General features: G+C 30.6%; 1 protein-coding gene across 7 annotated transcripts; it reads left to right on the top strand.

The window, feature by feature from the left end:
- The first annotated feature begins 1910 nt into the window (after positions 1-1910).
- On the top strand, positions 1911-17973 carry LOC126844256 (rho GTPase-activating protein 190). 7 transcript variants are annotated; one of them, XM_050582295.1, is made up of 30 exons: positions 1911-2312; positions 7118-7379; positions 7510-7657; positions 7735-7824; positions 7924-8366; positions 8438-8667; positions 8873-9100; positions 9251-9437; positions 9513-9628; positions 9714-9866; positions 9930-10038; positions 10109-10232; positions 10303-10501; positions 11065-11232; positions 11314-11565; positions 11639-11835; positions 11994-12129; positions 12205-12383; positions 13696-13836; positions 15070-15114; positions 15282-15424; positions 15529-15699; positions 15759-15888; positions 15951-16217; positions 16289-16483; positions 16550-16635; positions 16717-17071; positions 17171-17302; positions 17377-17497; positions 17563-17973. In XM_050582295.1, the coding sequence occupies exons 2-30, from the start codon at positions 7209-7211 to the stop codon at positions 17759-17761; spliced, it is 5115 nt and encodes a 1704-aa protein (XP_050438252.1). In that variant the 5' UTR covers positions 1911-2312; positions 7118-7208; the 3' UTR covers positions 17762-17973. The 7 variants fall into 7 exon arrangements, with proteins under 7 accessions (XP_050438252.1, XP_050438251.1, XP_050438254.1 ...); XM_050582294.1 differs by having other exon boundaries at positions 1912-2312; positions 15282-15427; positions 17563-17969; XM_050582297.1 differs by having other exon boundaries at positions 1912-2312; positions 13711-13836; positions 15282-15427; positions 17563-17968.
- The last annotated feature ends 1372 nt before the right edge of the window (positions 17974-19345 follow it).

Here is a 19345-nt window from a genome sequence, read left to right as displayed (position 1 = left end):
TCTAATATCCGAATTAAAAGTTTAAACAAACTATTCTTGTACATGTAGTAATTTTATGGGTTGCAGCGTGTTACTTTAAAAAAACAATTGTCTTACTAAAATGGCTGTCGTCAATGCTACATAAAACGGAAGACCCCCAAATGTTGATGTACATTAGTTGTTTTCAATATGTTTCAATAATTAAAAACATATTGTACAACTAGAGTCTAGAACAGAGAATAAAGCACCATTAAAAAAATATTATGTATGGTGTATGATCAACAACTTGTTTGAAATAGATTAAAAAAAAAATGGAAAAAGTGGTGAATGAAAAAATGATACGAGCATTGATTATAAATAGTATAATATTTATAATCAATGGTAGAAATATTTCTTTCTTCCCTTTATCTCCTATAAGAATTGCGAGTGGCTTCATCATCTGATTATAAAAAGTATGTATGAACAATACGTGGTGGCAGATTTACAGGGAGTGATCAGAATGATTTATCACCCCCTACAGCATTTTTTATGAAGATATTAATTTATTTAATATTAAGAAAATATTTTTGTTGACTCAGATTTGGACAAAATATCACAAAAAAATACTTTCTTTTATTAGGTAAATTTTATTTATAAAAAATACATGCATAACACTGTAAATTTGATTCGTCTTTATTAACCAAACAAAATTGCTTTTTGAGACCTTTTTGTTTTTATAAGAAAACTTGTAAATGGATACAGTTACTTATACAAAAAACATTTTGTTTCAATGAAACTTTTAAGCAATAATAACTTATATAAAAGACAAATAGTTATCAGCGTTGTGTTTAAGTCAAAAACAAAAAGCATAGTTCCTTTATTTTTTGGTCGGTCTTAGGGCTTAGAGCAAGATCTACCTAAGGAGCAAATTTTGTTTTGTTTATACCCCTTATAAGAAAACTGTAAACACGGCACTGACGAGGAGATGTGAAAGGGTGGCCAGAGATAGAGAATAAGACTATGAGAGAACATATTATCTATGCTTAGGGAAAACAGACAAAGGGTAAAACTAAATATAGTAAAATAATTTACTTCGATAGCTAAAATATCTTGCTTCAAATCGTTTATATTTTTACTTTTTTTTAATAAATCTAACTAACTTTCTAATAGCTAAATAATTTTATATGGGCTCTATTAGCCCCCATAGAGAAAATAGTAAGCTTCTCAGTCTCATAAATATAGGTAATAAAAATTGTAATCCGTCCAATATGTACGCCGGAAAATGACTTCTACGAATGCCATTTTTTATGAAATTTTCACCGTAACTCGGAGAAAAATAACTTAAAATGTTTTTTAAGTAGAAAAACTTAATTTTTTTTTACATTAAAATTAGTCGGCATACTTAAAATGGTTACTAGATCAATTTTTTTTATCAAATATTGCCTATCCCTTAGGGGTTTGCCTCTTCATAAATAGCGCTTTCCGTTCTCCTTAAACTTCTCGACGGGCTTACAAAACAAAATTATGGGTAACCGGAAATTACTTTTCGGGGTATCCGTTTTTTTCGCCGGAAATAAAATCACCACAGTATTATCCGGTAGTGAGGGTTAGTTTTATCTGGGATCGAATTTACAGCGTTAATTTTTTACCGCAATCCGTACAGACAACTGACAAGTAGGCGGAATCGCCGCGTAGAACCAGCGCACCGATCACCGCTTATCAGTCGGACGGCCAACGGCACGGATCCGGGTACGGAGGCGCGCAAAAAATGACCGTGTTGTCGGTTGGTTAAAGTTTGCAAGACGTGTATGCCCACAGGTCGGTACGGTATACCTACGCCGCCGCATACAACAAGTGACGGGCGACAGAAGCGGTTCAGCGTCAGAACGTCCAGATCCGCCGCCCACGGTTCGGTTGGCAGCCGTGCGCCGGGCCACAAAATATTGATATCATTTGTCTCGGTTTATTTTATTTTATTTTATTTTTCTAATATTCTCCTTCATCACCCGTCGTAAATGATAATAACGCGAGAGGGCTTTTGACAGCAGCAGCTAATGGCCAACAAAAGCTGTACCTAGGTGTGCGGATATCGTCGTTGGGTATCGCGGATCACGTCCCTCGAAGGCGTACGTTTACCGACGCAGCCGCCGCCGCTGCATTTAGGTATCGACCAATTCCCTTTAACGCCACCGCCGCATCGCAACGGGCCATCGCGGAAAAAGCATTTTTGCTCGCACCTATAACACGGCCACGGACTGCGTAATCGATAAGTCTCAATCACCGAATCTGGCGGGTCTGATTGAATTATGAACGATCGGATCAGTTTCATCAGCCGCCGTCACCATTGATTTCAGGTAAGCCAGCGCTCTGCGCCCTAGCTCTTTAACCATTAGATATTTTGATAGCCCTTATGTCATGTTGAAAATTTCCAATCTGGCCGTTGTGAAATGGGCATCTGTTGGAGTTGACAATTTTCTTTTTTATCATCTTGTCTACGACCTTGAACATATTTTAATAACGGTTACATTATTTCCATATTATTATCTTTCAATAATCTTATTCCCAATGTATGTATCGTAACCAAGCAATGTCTAACACACGGGTAGAACAACACTCAATTACGTTTGTAGTATTAGGTATAAGCAGTATGTACATAATTCATTATTGTTAGTCGCCACTCGCTATTCCAATTTGAATACATGTTGAATTATTAACGGGATTATTTATACGTACTGAATTATTAACGCGGGAGGGAATAATTATCGTTATCTATACCCATCTGGTATTGGGCATAACTGAGTGCACTAAATAATATGTAGGCAGGCAAATCAAAATCGACATTAGCTATAAATGAATAAAACAAATTAATTATTATTTTAAATCCGTATAATTCAAGACCTATATATTATGTCTTGTTTACAAGTATTATTGCTAATTAATATAATAGATTATTTAAATTTTACTTATAGTTGAAAATCTATAGAACTCTCGTATTTATAGTCTATCCCATATAAGAGCAATAGTGCACAGAAACCAAAACGCATCATTCCTGGCTGTGCAAGCGCATACGAGAGTAATGAGTTTTGGATTTTGCCCACTGTCACTCTAATATAAGATAGAGGATAGAGCTTTTAATTAGAAGCATCACCTTAATCAACAAAAGAAACCAAACTTCTAGTATTTACCTACATATAAAAAAAAAAAAATAATTAGTTTTTATAAAACTATTTAATTATACTCAGAAAATTTTATTTTATTAAATCACATTTTTAAGCGTCTTGAAATTAACAATGGTTTATTTTCTTTATTTTAAAATTTGTTGTGTACTTGATGTATATTTAAACGGTTTTTACATTTTTAACTAGTCTTTATGTGTGCATGTTAACATTGTAATTGAATTTAAAATTGTTTTAAAATAATTTTTTCTTACATAAAGTGTAATGTAGTATATTGCGTAAAGGTAGGATATAGTCTAATGGCTACTTAATTTCAAACTTTACAAACATTCTTTGATTAATAAATATAAATAAGCTCACATCTGTACCTATGTATATAGGTCATTATCCTAAAAAGGGTTAAACTCTCATCTTAATTTTTATTTTTACAAACCAGAATTTAACAGACTTATTTTAGCTTAGGACTAATTTGTTGCTCTCCTTTAAAACATTTTGCATAGTAGCTATACAGCAACATGCTTACTTGCTGCTTCAGAAACCAAAATCAAAACGTTCGCTGTGGGGTAACAAAACAGGCAAGTGAGGGAATGAATATTTAGAATGTGGAAATAAAAATTATGTAAGGTTAAGTCTTTTAAATTTAAAAAAACCATTACTACCATTGTTTTTAAATATTATAGATGGCCCACCGAGACAAATTTCAGTTCTGGACATAGACCCAGGACGGGCGCTAGTAGTACCGTTTTCAATGAAAATGATACTATGTCTGGTGGGCTATCTATCATATTTATAATCAATGTTACTATATAAGAAATAACAATAATAACAATAGTAATAATAATAATAATAGTAGTGATAAAAATAAATAATAACAGAAAATATATTACAAAGTTTTTGTCTTTTAATTTTCACTTTTTACGAGTATGGGAATGAAAATATTTAGTTTTTCAGCTTTTACTAACCATAAAATTAATTTTTCTGAATAAAAACAAAGTATTTATAGTTGCTATTTCTTTTTATGAAGTTAATAATAACCAAAGAAGTGAGAAAATAATAAAGAATTTAGAAACACATAATTAATTTTTCTACAATTTCGTGCAATAGTTTAAAAAATGTAAAACAATATATGCTCTAGGATTATCAAACAAAACCACTACCTATTGATGTATTAAAAATGGCATCTTATTGATCTACAATAATTTTTTAAAATTCCGAAAAATAAGTTGTGACATACTAAGAGAATGAACATTTTTATACTCAACAGTTTTTCTAATATGATAATAGGTTGGCGTTAATTTTTATCATGGGTAGATAGAACAGATAGATGTGTATTAATGTTAAAGACAATTTAGATAAAAACAAAATTAAAATCAACATTTTAAAACTATTCCTTCAATTTAAAATAAGACGGGGACAGCATTTTGCATTTCTAGGATAATAATCATAATCTTAATGGAAAACTACACCACAGAATTGATTTGGCATAAGAATTCAGATCGTCTGGTCGTGGCGATAAAATAGCAAAAAATCATGCCCTTTACTCTTAAAAAACTCTTAGGGGCCTGTTTTTAATGGGAAAATATGCCTTACAGGAAAAACTCACGCCATGAAGAGTAGTCAGATTACTTTCTAGCTTCGATGTGGAGCTAAGAAAGTGTTGTACTTAAAATTATGTGTTTTTATTTATTATTCATTTTTGTGTGTAGACTCACTATATATTCAAAACAGATGAACCGGTTTCTTCATGTAGCCCGTCTATAGATCATAAATCATAACTGAGAATTACGTTATTGGGCCAAAAATTAAAAAATTTCATTCCTACCCCTTAAAAAAACCGAGAAAAATACCCTCAAAAAAGAATACACATTTTTTAACTTAAAATTTACGATGCTCTATAACTATTTTAAAAATAGTCGAATTAGTACCAAAATTGTATGGAATATTCATTAAACTTTATAGTACTACCGATAAACATTGTAATCATTTACAATTTTTTTAAAAATCTGTAGTCAAACTTTTTTTTATTAAGGAAACCCCCTAAAAAAATTGGTAAATTACACTTTGACCGTAGTCAATTTCCAGATTGCTATGTGTGAGTGAATCAAAAAGTAATAAAAATATTTTCATTATATTGTTAATTACAATATATGGTAAACTATGGCAATATATTTTTATAAATAAACGATCAACCCTAATTCTAAAAATTAATTTTTAAGCAAATAATTGTCATTAGGTATAATGCTTTTATTGATATTTGTAATTTTATCTGTGAACACTGGACTTACCTTATTCACTTACTACTACTACTCACTTACGTATAATACTTTCTGACTGAACTTACTTTGTTTGGACTGTACTGGTTGATACGGGTGGCGGGTGCCTCGCCGTATCGTGATTTGAATAACAAAACTGATGTTTGATATCACGGTTGTTCTTTATTTTTCATAGGTCTCAGATAATACAATAAGTATCGGTGAGGGCGGGACTCACATAAGTTCGCCTCTCACACGCTGGGGAAACGGGCACTAAGTACCTCACAGTAATAGAACTTTATTGTCCTATCGGGGATATACAAGTGTGGGGGATATGTTGGGGTGACTAGGCGGAAAGTAGGGCAGCTTGAATAAGCGCCTACGGACTCTAGTCACCGGGAGAAGAGCGCAACTCAAATAAGTGACTCTGTATTCTTAATGACGGTTCTCGATGTGGAATCGTCGGTGGAGCCGTGGGCTTCGTCGGCACGTCTGCTGCGAGTTCCGCTGCTGCTGGAGCCGCTGTGGTCGGTGTGGCTATGGCTGGTGTAGCTGGCTACTGCTGAAGTGTTGAGACGCTGGCGGTTGATCGTAGAGGTGTCGGCTTCCAATTGATCCAGTGTATAATGATACCCGGATGGTTGGAAGAAGACTGTGCTGATTGTGGGATTGCGGTCGGTATTTATGCTGTTTTCGTAAAAACCCCGCAATCCCATTGGCTGATGTTTTGTTAGTGGTTTTTCGGTAGTTGCGTTTACTATTCGGTACGGATCGTTGGTGGGTTTGAGAAAGGCCGTTTTAGATGTTGTGTTGCACCGTAACATGGTTTAAACCTACTATCCACAAATTCGCAATGAAGAATTTATTTATAAGTAATTTTATCACTTTCAGTTATAATAATTGCTATAGATCTGTGACCTCCCCGTCCCCACTATACTGGCTTTTTTTAGTTAGGAAGAGAAAGATTTTCTACAGGGTGAATTGGACTTTGATTTCCAAAATTCTATTTCTAAACTCTATAATAAGAGTTTAAGTATGACCAATTTTCACAAATATTTTACTTACTTTGTTTGCTATTTTCATGAAACAAGCTGGACCTTCATAAAAAAAAAATACAGCTGTTTTATAGGTAATATGTAAATTAACTAGCGAATAGCTACTCGTAAATTCAGGACAACCGCCAAAAAAATTGAGCTCTGATCTAATTTCTTTATTATACAAAATTTACAATCAATAAAACTTAACCCAACAAATTTTCTGTTAAAAGTTAAATTTTTCATCACTCTTATCAGGATGATAGTAAATTAGAATTATTATATATTATTTCTAATTATTATTAGTAAGAAGTTATAGAATGGAAAATATGTAAAATATAATTTAACTGATGGTGTTATACTGCTTTATTAAAGTGAACATTTTGTATTTAATTGGAACAAAATTATATATTATAAAAACAATTTACAATTTATTAAAATATATCAGCACATCTTTAGTGTTTTAGCTTAAGATTTCCTTGAAGATGTGTTACACTTGAAAGCAGTACTATGTTACAAAAATATGTTGTTAATATCTCCATTATAATATACTATTATTATTATATATATAATATTGTCTGTTAGATGTATGTTGCCTATGCTTGTTTTTTTATTCCAGCAGTCCTTAATACACATGCATATAGTAGATTCAATTTTGTTTTTATAAACATGCAATGTATAATGTATTTTTTTCCAGCAATTTTGTAAGTGTTAGAACAGCATGTTCTTACCGTTCATCTGCCTATGCCACATTGACAAAGCGGCAAAATAAATCTGAAGTTTCGGAAATGGCCAAAAAAAATGATGCGTCACGTTGGATTAATGTTTCTGTTGTGGGACTTTCGGGTACAGAAAAAGATAAGGGTGCAGTTGGCATAGGCAAATCATGTTTGTGTAATAGATTTATGAGATTTTTCGCCGACGACTACAATGTAGATCACATTTCAGTATTAAGTCAGGTGAGTCTTTATTATTTCTTTATTACTATTAATCATTTATTTGTGTAGAAAAACAATTGATAGTGATAGTGGCTCGTGTTTAAAAAAAAAAAAGGACTTATTAAATAATAATAAACAATTCTTTATTTAGTCTGATTTCAGTGGCCGTGTTGTAAATAATGATCATTTTTTATACTGGGGAGATGTTACAAAAACATCTGAAGAAGGCATTGACTTTACATTCCAAGTCATTGAACAAACTGAATTCATTGACGATTCTTCTTTTCAACCGTTCAAAGGTAAATTTAGTAACATAATACATGTTTATTATTTCTATTATAAATTTAAATAAATATTCAAAATACATTTTTTTCAGGAGGAAAAATGGAACCATACGTCAAGCGATGTACTGCAACAAAAATCACGTCCGCAGAAAAGTTAATGTACATATGTAAAAATCAATTGGGTATGTTAAATAAAATATATTTTATTTGGATTATTTCTAAATAATATTCTTCACAAGCTCAAAATGACATTAAAAATTATTTGGAATTTTTTTATGTAGGTATTGAAAAAGAATACGAGCAGAAAGTTTTACCTGATGGTAAATTTAATGTTGATGGTTTTTTATGTGTGTTCGATGTCAGTGTAGTACCTAGTCGTAGTTTAGAAAAACAATTGGAAGCTGTTAATAATATATTGTTAAATGTGATGAAAACTAAAAAACCTGTGGTTTTGGTAACCACAAAAAACGACGAATTCAATGAAGCATACGTGAGAGAAGTTGAAAAACTTGTTGCTCGTAAAGAGTTCAAAGGAGCTATACCGTTAATAGAAACTTCAGCACATCAGAATATCAACGTAGACACTGCATTTATAGCTCTTGCACATCTTATTGATCGATTTAAAGGTCGGACAAAAATTGTACCATACCTTGAATCGGTACGCATGCGAAAAGAACAATTGGATTGTACCACCGACGCATATCAGACATTGATTCATTCGCAAGTGAGTTATTTATAGTAAATGTGTTAATTTTCAATTAATTAAGAGTTAATACTGACATGGCTGTGTTGTAGGTGACAGATTACCGTTCTTTATGGAGTCAAACTTCAAAAAAATTATCAAAATATGATGAATTCAGACGATATAAAGAAATTTTCGGAACAGATAAGGCTCAAAGACTTTTCCGGAGACATGTTAAAATGTTAAAAGACGAACAGCTCTCAAAAAGAGTGCAAAATTATATGGAAATGTTGCCTGACATATTGCAAGAACTAGTGCCGGAAATTTCTACGTTAAAAGACGGGTATGGGTATTTTAATGTATTTAAAAAAAACAATTTGTAAAAGGAGTAATTCACTAAGCACTAATCTCAATGAATTGTATTGTTTAATTTAATAATCAATTATTATGTGTATTTGTTTTTATGTATATTTACTAATTATTCAAGTACAAAAAAAACAATTTTTTTTTTTTTTAATATTTATGAATTTTTTTTTTTTGTTCTCAAGTGATTGGCCTACAGTACAAAAACACATCAAAGAACATCCAGATTTTAATCACTATTTTTACAAATGTCCAGACGATATTCCATGGACAGAATGTGAATTAGAAATGCAAGAAGAAGGGGCTGTTAGAGACGATAGAAGAATTCCCTGTGATGTTTTAGAAACTGGTGAAGCTGAATCAGTTTTTAAAAATCATGCTAATCACTTACATTTGGAAAAAAATCGACAAGAGTAAGTATTTGTACATATATTAGAATTATAGTTAGATAAGGTATAAATAAAAGCTTAGAAATGTGAAGTAACTTAAGGCCAACAGAATAGATATTTTTAATATTTAAAAAATTATAATTTAAATAAACTTTATCTGTATAATAAATTTAGATGGAAAAAACAATTTAAACAATTATTACAAGAAGCTGGTTACGTTACACCAGGAAAACCAATATCTGAAGTGAGAGTACTATTTATGGGTCGTGAGTGTTTTGAAGAGTTGTCACACGACGACTGCCAATATATTTATGATAAACACCAAAAAAGTATTATCGAAAAAGCCAAACACAATTTCCAGGCAAGTAATTGCAGGGGAAAAAACTAAAAAATATTATTATTTTTTTTTTTTTACACAACATTATTTAATAAATAGGAATTATTACTGGAACATGCCGATCTTTTTTACCATTTCAAAAGCATTGCACCTACCGGGACCATTACTCAAGATGACATTAAGGAAATTACCGACGCTTTAAAAGAAGATTCTAGGTAAAAATTAAGTTTAAAATATACATCATATTAAATTTTAATTGTTTTTGTTAAATTGGCTAAAAATGTATATTGTTATTTTCAGGTACAAAGCATTAGATAGACTTGACCAGGATAGAAAGTTAATGCTTTTCCAGCATTTGGGTTTTGTACATTGTCCGATACGAGAACATTGCCCCGCATTTCCACATTGTATGGACTCGCTTATTGAAAAGCTATTGAGCGACAGAGTTCAAAGGTATTACCTAAATTTATTGTAAATTTGATCCTTACTATAGATTACATTTTTTAATATCGACAGGCCTATTTCTGGAAAAAATAAACAGTGGACTATTAAATCTGACAATAACTTAAATTTAGTGATATTAGGTGCTAATGGTTTAGCAGAAGAATTTTCTACAAAGTTAAAGGTTAGTAGTAGCATAATAAATGTTAAATGAAATTGTATAGCAATTAACTTCAATAATTTGTTTGTTTTAGTCACAGTGTGATAACGAAGTGTATGAATTAGATAGCCAAGTATATAGACTGAAGTATCGTGTAATCAACGGTGATATAAACATGTCACAAAATTCATTCCAGACAACTGATTTCAAGCCCAATGGTTTGTCATTGATGCTAAGTAATTATCACCAGTAATTATTACTTATTATTTGTTTTCTGTTATTTCGCAGGTTGTATTTGTGTGTACTCAAACTCTGAATCTTTCGAGTACATTAGAGATAGTCTAGAGAAAACATTGTTATCGAATTTGGAACAAGACGACAAATTACCTTTTCAAGGCCTGCCAATGATATTGTTGTACATAAGTGAATCAGTTGCTAGACAGCAAGATCTAACACTTCAAGAAGAGGGACAAAGTTTAGCTGATAGGTGAATATCACTATTAATAATAGTTATTGTACACTTAAATATTAAAATTGTATAGAATAAAATGTTATAACCTTCAATACTATCTAAACAATTTTTCCCTTTCTCTCAATTCTGAACGCTAGAATCTGAAAATCCGGATTTAAAAAAAAAATGCTATTTAAGCCACATAAAAATTGTTTAAGTATTAAATATTTTTACAATATAAAGCTGTGTACCTAAATAAAATAATTTTGATGAAAATGTTAAAATAAAACACATCACCAAAAAGATAAATTGCTTTTGGATTTCGGATTTTTAGAAATCCGAAAGCAATTTATTGTCAAAATGAACTGTTTTTTTAAATTTGTATCAAAACATTTTACATAGGTACACAGCTTTATATTGTATACTTAATATTTATAAGATTTTTAGGCGACTCTTAACCTAGCATTTTTTCTGTATTAATCTGTTATCTCGATTTTTTAATTATATGAATGTTCTGACAGTTTTTAATGTATAATTTTTGTATAATTATATATTTTAAAATCTTCGCAATGTAATTTTTTTATTTGAACTTTATTTAGCTTACAATGTCCATTTATTGAAATGCCCATGGAAGATGGAGATCCATCAATATTTAACGCAGAATTAATTTCGAACGCAATGAAGTTACTTGTACAAAGTATTTCACATAGAATTGGATTCATGAATGAATATCAAACTATTATGGACCCATCTGATCCTGACATACGGTATTAAAAATGTTTACAGTTACAAAATATCGGTTGTGCATTTTTTATATAAATGAAAATATTTTTTTCTCAATATTACAGGATAATTATGTGTATGTTTTGCGGTGATTCATACTCTATAGACAACATACTAACACCGTTGTTGAATCATCCGTGTTGTTATCTGAGCGGTGATCGAAGCATTATTATCGAAACTTTCCTCGGAGCATCTAAGCGTAAAGTTGAAATAATCGTATCGTCATATCATGGTGCAAATGCGTTCCGTGAAGAATTAGTTCATGGGTTCATTCTTACATACTATGCTAAGCGTAAAGCATCATTGGCTACGTTGCAGTAAGATTTTAATAATCAAAGTCAAATTACGATAATATCATATTATGTTAATTGTTTTTATTATTTATTCCAGAGGGTTTTCATTTAGCTCATTTTCCAACAACACACCAAATTTACCTATTCAAATAATGGCCATCACAGAACCGGCAGTTGGAACTAATTCATTCCATAATAATGATCCGAGTCAGCAATTATTGAACGAAGGAAGTTCAATAGCTGATCAACTTAAAGCGCAATTTATAACACTTATTAATTCCTTGAAACATAAAAGTAATTATTTTATAGTTACATCCGTTAAAAAAGTTCAATCTGCTTAAGTAAAATGTTTCTAGTGATAAATAGTCAGTACTATAATGTAACAACGTAAATAGTTTTTTTTTAATATAAGAAGGTCTATTATATTAACACGGCTTATATTATATGTGTAGGTTCATTTTATACTCCATTCTTCAAAGACGTATGGGAGAAGAAATCAGAAATTGAACAAGCTTTCCATATGGAGGAACCGGCAGTTTATAAAAAATATAAACCTTCATTAAAAATGAACCTTTCACCACTTGACGGGTTAGCATCAATTATCATCTAGCGTATATTTGAATATATTTTAAAATAATGCGAGTTTTTATTATTATTTTTTAGAAGTAGTAACAATTTGTATGGACGATTCCCTTCTGGAATGACTCGTGATGATGAAAGCTGTTCGCTAACACATTCCCGCGAAAACTTAATAAGTCCAAGTGATGATAGCGATACATTTTCACCAGTAGACAACGTGCTTCATCATCCCAATAATAATAATAATATGGATAAACAGCAAGGTAAATTAAGCCAATTTTTTACATTTAATTAGTAACGTGCAGTGCTCATTTAAATATGACGCAATGCATAATACTCAATAGTATTCGGTCGGTGTCAGTGAATAGATAAAATTCTAATAATATAAATATTAATATTATAAACAGTTAAAGTGCGTAATTATTAATAATTTTTGTATTAAAAATGTGCAGCAATATATAGCACAAAATGGTTCTACTTACTAACTGTTGTAATCTGAGACATAACAAAGGTTATATAACAAATATTTATAGTTAAACATTTTACACGAGTAAGTGATTGGTGATTTGACGAAGGGTATAATATTGAATTTATAAAATATTACCCTAAGTTCAACATTCAGATGTGCTCAAGCCAAAAAGTAATCCTAAGAAAGAGATGGGTTCTTTATTAGTAATATACTTCTGCGTGCACTTGTAAATGAATATTTAGTATCCATATTGAAAGGAAGTATGATCATTTTCAACATTTCCGCGTTTATTATAGTTTATCATTATTTGATTTTTCGGCTAGAGTATCTAAAGCTAGAAAATAAATGTTGTTAATACTATTAGAAATATATTTTTAAAATGAGAACAATATTTTAAATATAAATAATATTATATTTATATTATAACAACAAAAGTTATTACTATAATGTAAATTTATAAAATATAAATTAATATTTTATATTTATATTGTTATTATAAATATTTCTCAGACTAAACTTGCAAAAAACTAAATTTAATTGAGTGCAGAAATCGAATTTGGATGTATAGAGTGCGTTCCAATTTATAATACTATTATTATAAGTTTTCATTGTCATCTACATAACTCATGATCTTAAAATAATTGTTTTTAAATTACATTAATTATTTGATGAATGACGGTGATTTGGTCGATGACATGTTAACTCAGTCTGATGGATATATTTGTGTCAACCGAATCTATTATAGAGCTAGTAAATGTATTTATAATTATAAGAAAATATATAATAGACATACTATAAATTACTAAAATGTATTAAGGAGATACCAATTGAAATTAAACAAAAAATAACCTTATTGCGAGATAGATGAAGTATCAAGTTTGTTTAGAATTAAGAACTCTAGCCCATTGAATATATATCGTATGTAGGTTACAATATTTTCCTTTGAGTTCTCCATGTCCCAAAATATGTATTTTATTATTCCAAATTCTGAACTCCAACTTAATGTAGGCATTCGTTGACAACGATACATTCTTTGTTATGTCTGTCATACGTGTAAAATTCTCATGCAAAGCAATATATTGACAAATGTGTGAATTTACACGTAGGTGGTGGTCTTGCAGGCTTTCAGGTGTTTCCTCAACCTACAACCCCACCTGAACCAGCTCCGCCTGACCATGCTGGACCTCTCGGTATCAACAACAATTCGCAGATGATTGCATCAAACTCCAGTCTTGACGAAATCACATGTAACATAATAAAATATAAATTAAAAAACAAAAACACTATCTATAATTATAAACATTTTCAAAAATTCCTGATTTTCACCGAAACAAACCTTTAGTTTTTATTTTTATTATTTTTGTTTAGTTTAGCCTAGACTAACATTTCTAGAAACAAATTGTATTATTGGCTTTATTTTATTTTACGTTTCTTGCATAACATTTACATGTTGCATGATATGATTTATCTCTTATTTTCCTTTTTTTCCGAATATTAAATATACATTTTGCATTTAGATAAAGTTTATGTGTACCTACAACATACTGGATTTCATGAGCATGTTCGACATTGTTGTGTATGTGTATGTAAATAATATCAAAGTTGGTCAACACTCCAATTCGATAATATACGGGTTTTACCAATATTATTACACAAATCAGTGTTAAAAATGTATGATCATTTTTTTAATTATAAGTATTTTTGGAGTTGATTTCATCACGATTCGGTAAGCCGACGATAGTTGATTCAAACGCCAAGTGTTGGTTCAGAATTTATTACCAGTAATAGTTATCAGTCCTACATTTGAAGTTCACACTTTTGTTTCATATATGGAGCTGGCAAATAAACTTGAATGTCATTTAGACTTTCAACCCCCAGCCTCGTAGCCACCATAGAGATTACTTTGTATATTATTTGAATTTCAGCTAACAATGTATTATTATAAGTAAGGTAGTAAAATAAATATGTTTTGTTTGTTTTGTTAAACATTAACCCAAATGAGTTTAAATCAATTTTCCGTTCTACAACCAAACATATTTTCAACTCTTTGTGTTCTAAAAATCAGAGTACCTATAACTTTACCAATAACTTATCTATACTAGTACTATAACTTATCTTGATGTAATTGATGTTGGTTATTGCATGAAGCAAATTCTACCCCTGTAAATCTATTATAATTGTTTACTCATAGTCAAAAACCTATTTACCATAATATATTAAAACTATTAATTTACTTATTCTTGAAAACTTCCAACTAGACATCTCTTTTGACTCTATTAATATTGATACACACTTATAATCATATATCTACACACAGTACTATTTTTGTATATATTTACTTTTAATTAGCATGCTTGATTATAACCGAGGATAAACTTATTGTTAATACAAACTTGCACCACTTGTTTAATAATTATCAACATTTGGTTGTAGTTCGTGGATAAATAAATATGTATTTCTTTTTTTTTGTTTTAATGCAGCTGATATAAGTGGATCAAGAGAGTCATTGGCCACACATGACTCAGGTAGTTTAAATAACACAGTAGTTATTATAAGTTCTAAGGTCGTCAGTAGCTAAATTCAATATGTGTTTTTTTAATATTTTGACATTTATTGATTTGTTTGTTGTAATAATACCGGTTTTGTATGTTCAAATATCAAAATAATAATTTGTAAAATGCTTTCATTGTAGGATGGGTAGACGATTCTGTATTTATGCAGCACAGTCAAAATGAAAAACTTTGGGCCAATAATTATTCCAAACACGCATTCACAACCGGACGACATCATATGTCAAAGTCTCGTTACAAAAATAGTAATCATACGATGAAGGTAGTAGTAAGTTGTTTATTTAAATACTGTACATATGTTAATCGGTTTAGTATTGAAAAATAAACCCAAGTATCGTAATTGATTAAAAAAAAAACTTATTTTATTAGCAACCTGGCAAACTTAACATGAAGGATTACACACTCGTCACAGATGCTATCTCTCGAATTAATCTCGGTAAAGACCAATACAGTAGACATTACAATAGCAGTGGTTCTTCTTATAGCTGTGCTCCACTGGCTACACCTGAAGCTGTAGACTTGGGTTCAGAATATGCTCAGGTTCGTAATTGTTAAGTAAATGAAAATGTCTAGCATTATAGTTGTTGGTTTTTTCCCAGGTAAAAGATGCAGTACCGGGCCATTATCCGTATGAAGGTGATTATTCTTATACACTAGTACAAGATAGTCTGTCAGGGTCAAGTAAACACAAAATGAGGCACCGAAGAGAAAAAGGAAGGCCCAGTATGAGTATAAAATAAATTTATAATTATGAATTAATTGTTTATTTATTCATTTTTTTTTTTTTTAAGATTATTCAGACTCGGACAGCGATTGGAGTTCAATGGAAAGACGCGGAGGGGAACCGTTATATAATTCTTCTAATGATACATTTTCAAAATTGTCATCTCGCAAGGCTGTGACTCAAAAACGTCCTAAGAAAAAGAGAATTGCCATTCCTGTTGCTACGCCTAAAGTGCCGTCATTTAATCCACCGTCCAATGGATCGAATATGGGTTTTAATTCTTTGTCGTCGACACTAAATTCCTTTTACTCTGAAGAAAACTGTGAAATTAAAAGTAATTTATCATCATAACTTTTGTTCTTTACACTTATTTCATATATACGATTTTGATATTTTTTCTTATAGCCAATAATATTTCATCATCTCAATTAATGGTAGCGAATTCTGATTCGTCCAGTGATAACTCGGATGACAAGAATACTATGTGGGTGCATCCTTCTGTAAGACAAATGGAAAAACGATCTCAAAGATATAAAGCAAAACAAATGTGTGCGCCGCCTCCTCCAGTCATACCGCCCGGTGCTATTATTAATTCTATGTGTAAGTATTTGGTTATTTTATCTTTTTAAGGATTTTGTATACATTTTTTTTCTCTGCATTTTTTAGCCCCTCACGTTCAAGACATGGGTTATAATTTTGATGAAGAATCCAATTTAGATGTTTCTTTGCCTAGATACTTGAACTCTCCATCGGTAAGTATCGAGCAACTTTTAATCAATTATTAGCAAATATCTGTTGTATAAATATATTTACTGTAGTGTTTTTTTTCCCAGACGTTAACTGGTTATAGAGGTAAAGACGATGACAAGTCATTCAGAAGGAGAGAAAAACAGAGGGTCAAAGAAGAAGTGAAAATGGAAAAACGACGCATAAAAGAAGAAAAGCTGAGAAAAATTGCCGAAGACAGAGAGAAGAAAAAGAAAAATAAAACCAAAATAGTTGGTGGATCACCTATGGCACACCACCCGACACTAGAAAACTTTGTCCAGTCTGATAATAATGCTGTTCCGTTGTTATTAGAAAAATGTGTTAAATTTATTGAAGCTGAGGGTTTGGAATCTGAAGGTTTGTACAGGGTTCCGGGAAATCGATCTCATGTTGAACTTCTCTTCCAGAAATTCGATGAAGGTTCGTTTGCCCTAATGATATTATTATTGCATAGTTATAATCATGATAAATGATAATGTATTGGTTAAAAAAAATGTCATATGATGTATATGTTCTCAGACAACAATATCAATATTACTGAACTCGATATACCAGTTAATGCTGTAGCTACTGCATTGAAAGATTTCTTCTCCAAAAAATTGCCTCCTTTATTCACGGATGATTTAATGGACGAATTAGAAGATTTATCGGGTAAGCTATTTTGTACGCAACATAAATAAATAGTCGTGTTTAGTTAGTTGTTGCCTGCACTTAATATTGAACAGATTTTTTTGTTTCAGTCAAAGCTGATAGAAGCTGCAGGTTGATGGCGCTTCGAAACTTACTGAAAAAATTGCCAATTGTTAATTTTGAAGTACTCAAATTTATATTCCGGCACTTTGTCAGGTACCTTTTCTATTTTTTATTTGTTTAGTATCAGAATATTAAATCTAACCTAATTTTCCCTTTAGGGTGGCTGAAAATTGCAAAGCGAACAGCATGGATTCCAAAAACATTGCTATATGCTGGTGGCCTACTTTGTTACCGATTGAATTCAACGACATGGGCCGATTCGAGCAGCTTAGACCACATTTAGAGGATACGGTACAGACCATGATTGACCAATATCCGTTTTTGTTTTGCGGTAAAGATGCGTTTGTGATGGTTTGATTAGGAAAAATTGCTGTTTTGACCATTTGCATACTGTTTAGGCGAGGGAATATAATACGAATGTATTATTGCACCCTATCAATTTTAATGTATAGGCATTTTTGAGCATCCGATTTTTTGTACTCGTACATAACTATTTATAAGTTTAGCCAAAGATAAAAAGTATTCGTGTTGTTTTTGTTTTTTCTTTTAATATATATATATATATATATATATATATATATATATATATTATAAAATAATCAGTGTGTATTGTAAACAATTAGTAATATTAATATTAAAACAAAAGAACCATTATTGATTTTTTTTTTTTAAGGACAATTTCTTACAACAAAGTTAGCCAAAATATTTCTTAAATATGTAAGGATATTAAATTTTTGATTGTTTCAAATTTAATACACAATAATTTTAATGATTGAACTCAATATAATATAATTAACATTAAGCGGTTAGATCTAATGAAATCGATTAGATAAGGTTTTAGTAGTGAGTTAAGTTAGTGTGAAATTGCATTTTTTTTTATTTGTTTGACCAACTTTTCCGTGGTGCTTTTATACAAAATTGAATGTTTGGTTGCAGATATAATCTGAAAAACCTTCGGTCATTTTTATTAAGATCAAACTATTGTTTCGTAGCAGTTTATTCTTAAACCATTTCTCCCCCGAAAGTTAACTGAACAAGTAAATATAGAATTTTTTTTGTCTAATCAGCCAACTATTGGTTTTAAGTGAATTACAAATGGAAATAACATTTAGTTGTATGACTATTCTTAAAATACTTATATTTGTTTTTCTCTCTTTGCGTGATTCATGTACGTGAAAAAAATTGCGTCGCTGTCCTTCCAAACTCAAATTATTACCAAGAGTTCCTCTAGTCATATTTATTTATTATATCTGTTTCTGTTTACAATATTTATATATACCTAATACCATAACTGTATGTATTGTATTTGTTCCGTAAAATAAAGTCGATCAATTTTACAAATGTTTTCAAACCCTTTTTGCTCACGCTTATACCGACAAATTATCATGGCACTACTTCTAGATATTTTTACAAAGCTTGGTTGGCATAAGAGATATCTTGTTCTGGATTTGATTAAAAACAATTGCACAAACCTATGCCGTTTATATCGAGCTATAGAATTACATTGAGAATAAGAAAGTCTTATAAGTTTCATTGCAGTTAATAAACATTAAAAAGCACAAAACTTTTTCGCTCACTTTAATTATTTTTTTTTTATTGAACTTTGATTTTATTCCCAAACTTATAACTTTTGAAAAAATAATTATTTTGCCCCTTTTTTAACTTGCTGCCCACTCAATTGCTCCTTAAAATAGAATACACATATTGACGATACTGTTTTTTGCTTTACTTACACTTTAGTTGACAATATTCACTAATTATGTTTAGCACAACTGACTTTTGGGCTTTATTGTTTGAAAACACATTTATAATAAAGCAGCTAATAATTAAGATTAATTTTTAGTTCACAATAATAACAAATTGTTGCTCTTGTATACTTTTCTACCAATACATTTTAAACCGATTGCGATACAATAATATTTTTATTACCCAGTTGTCTAA

Source organism: Adelges cooleyi, unplaced genomic scaffold (genome assembly GCF_023614345.1).
Source record: "Adelges cooleyi isolate 19-005CV unplaced genomic scaffold, UGA_ACOO_1.1 ACOO_flye_CR_arks_rails_tigmint_CR_PRNA_651, whole genome shotgun sequence".
In the NCBI taxonomy this organism is placed as follows: Eukaryota; Metazoa; Arthropoda; class Insecta; order Hemiptera; family Adelgidae; genus Adelges; species Adelges cooleyi.
The sequence above is the reverse complement of the archived record's forward strand: the minus strand, read 5'-3'. Positions and strand labels throughout refer to the sequence as shown.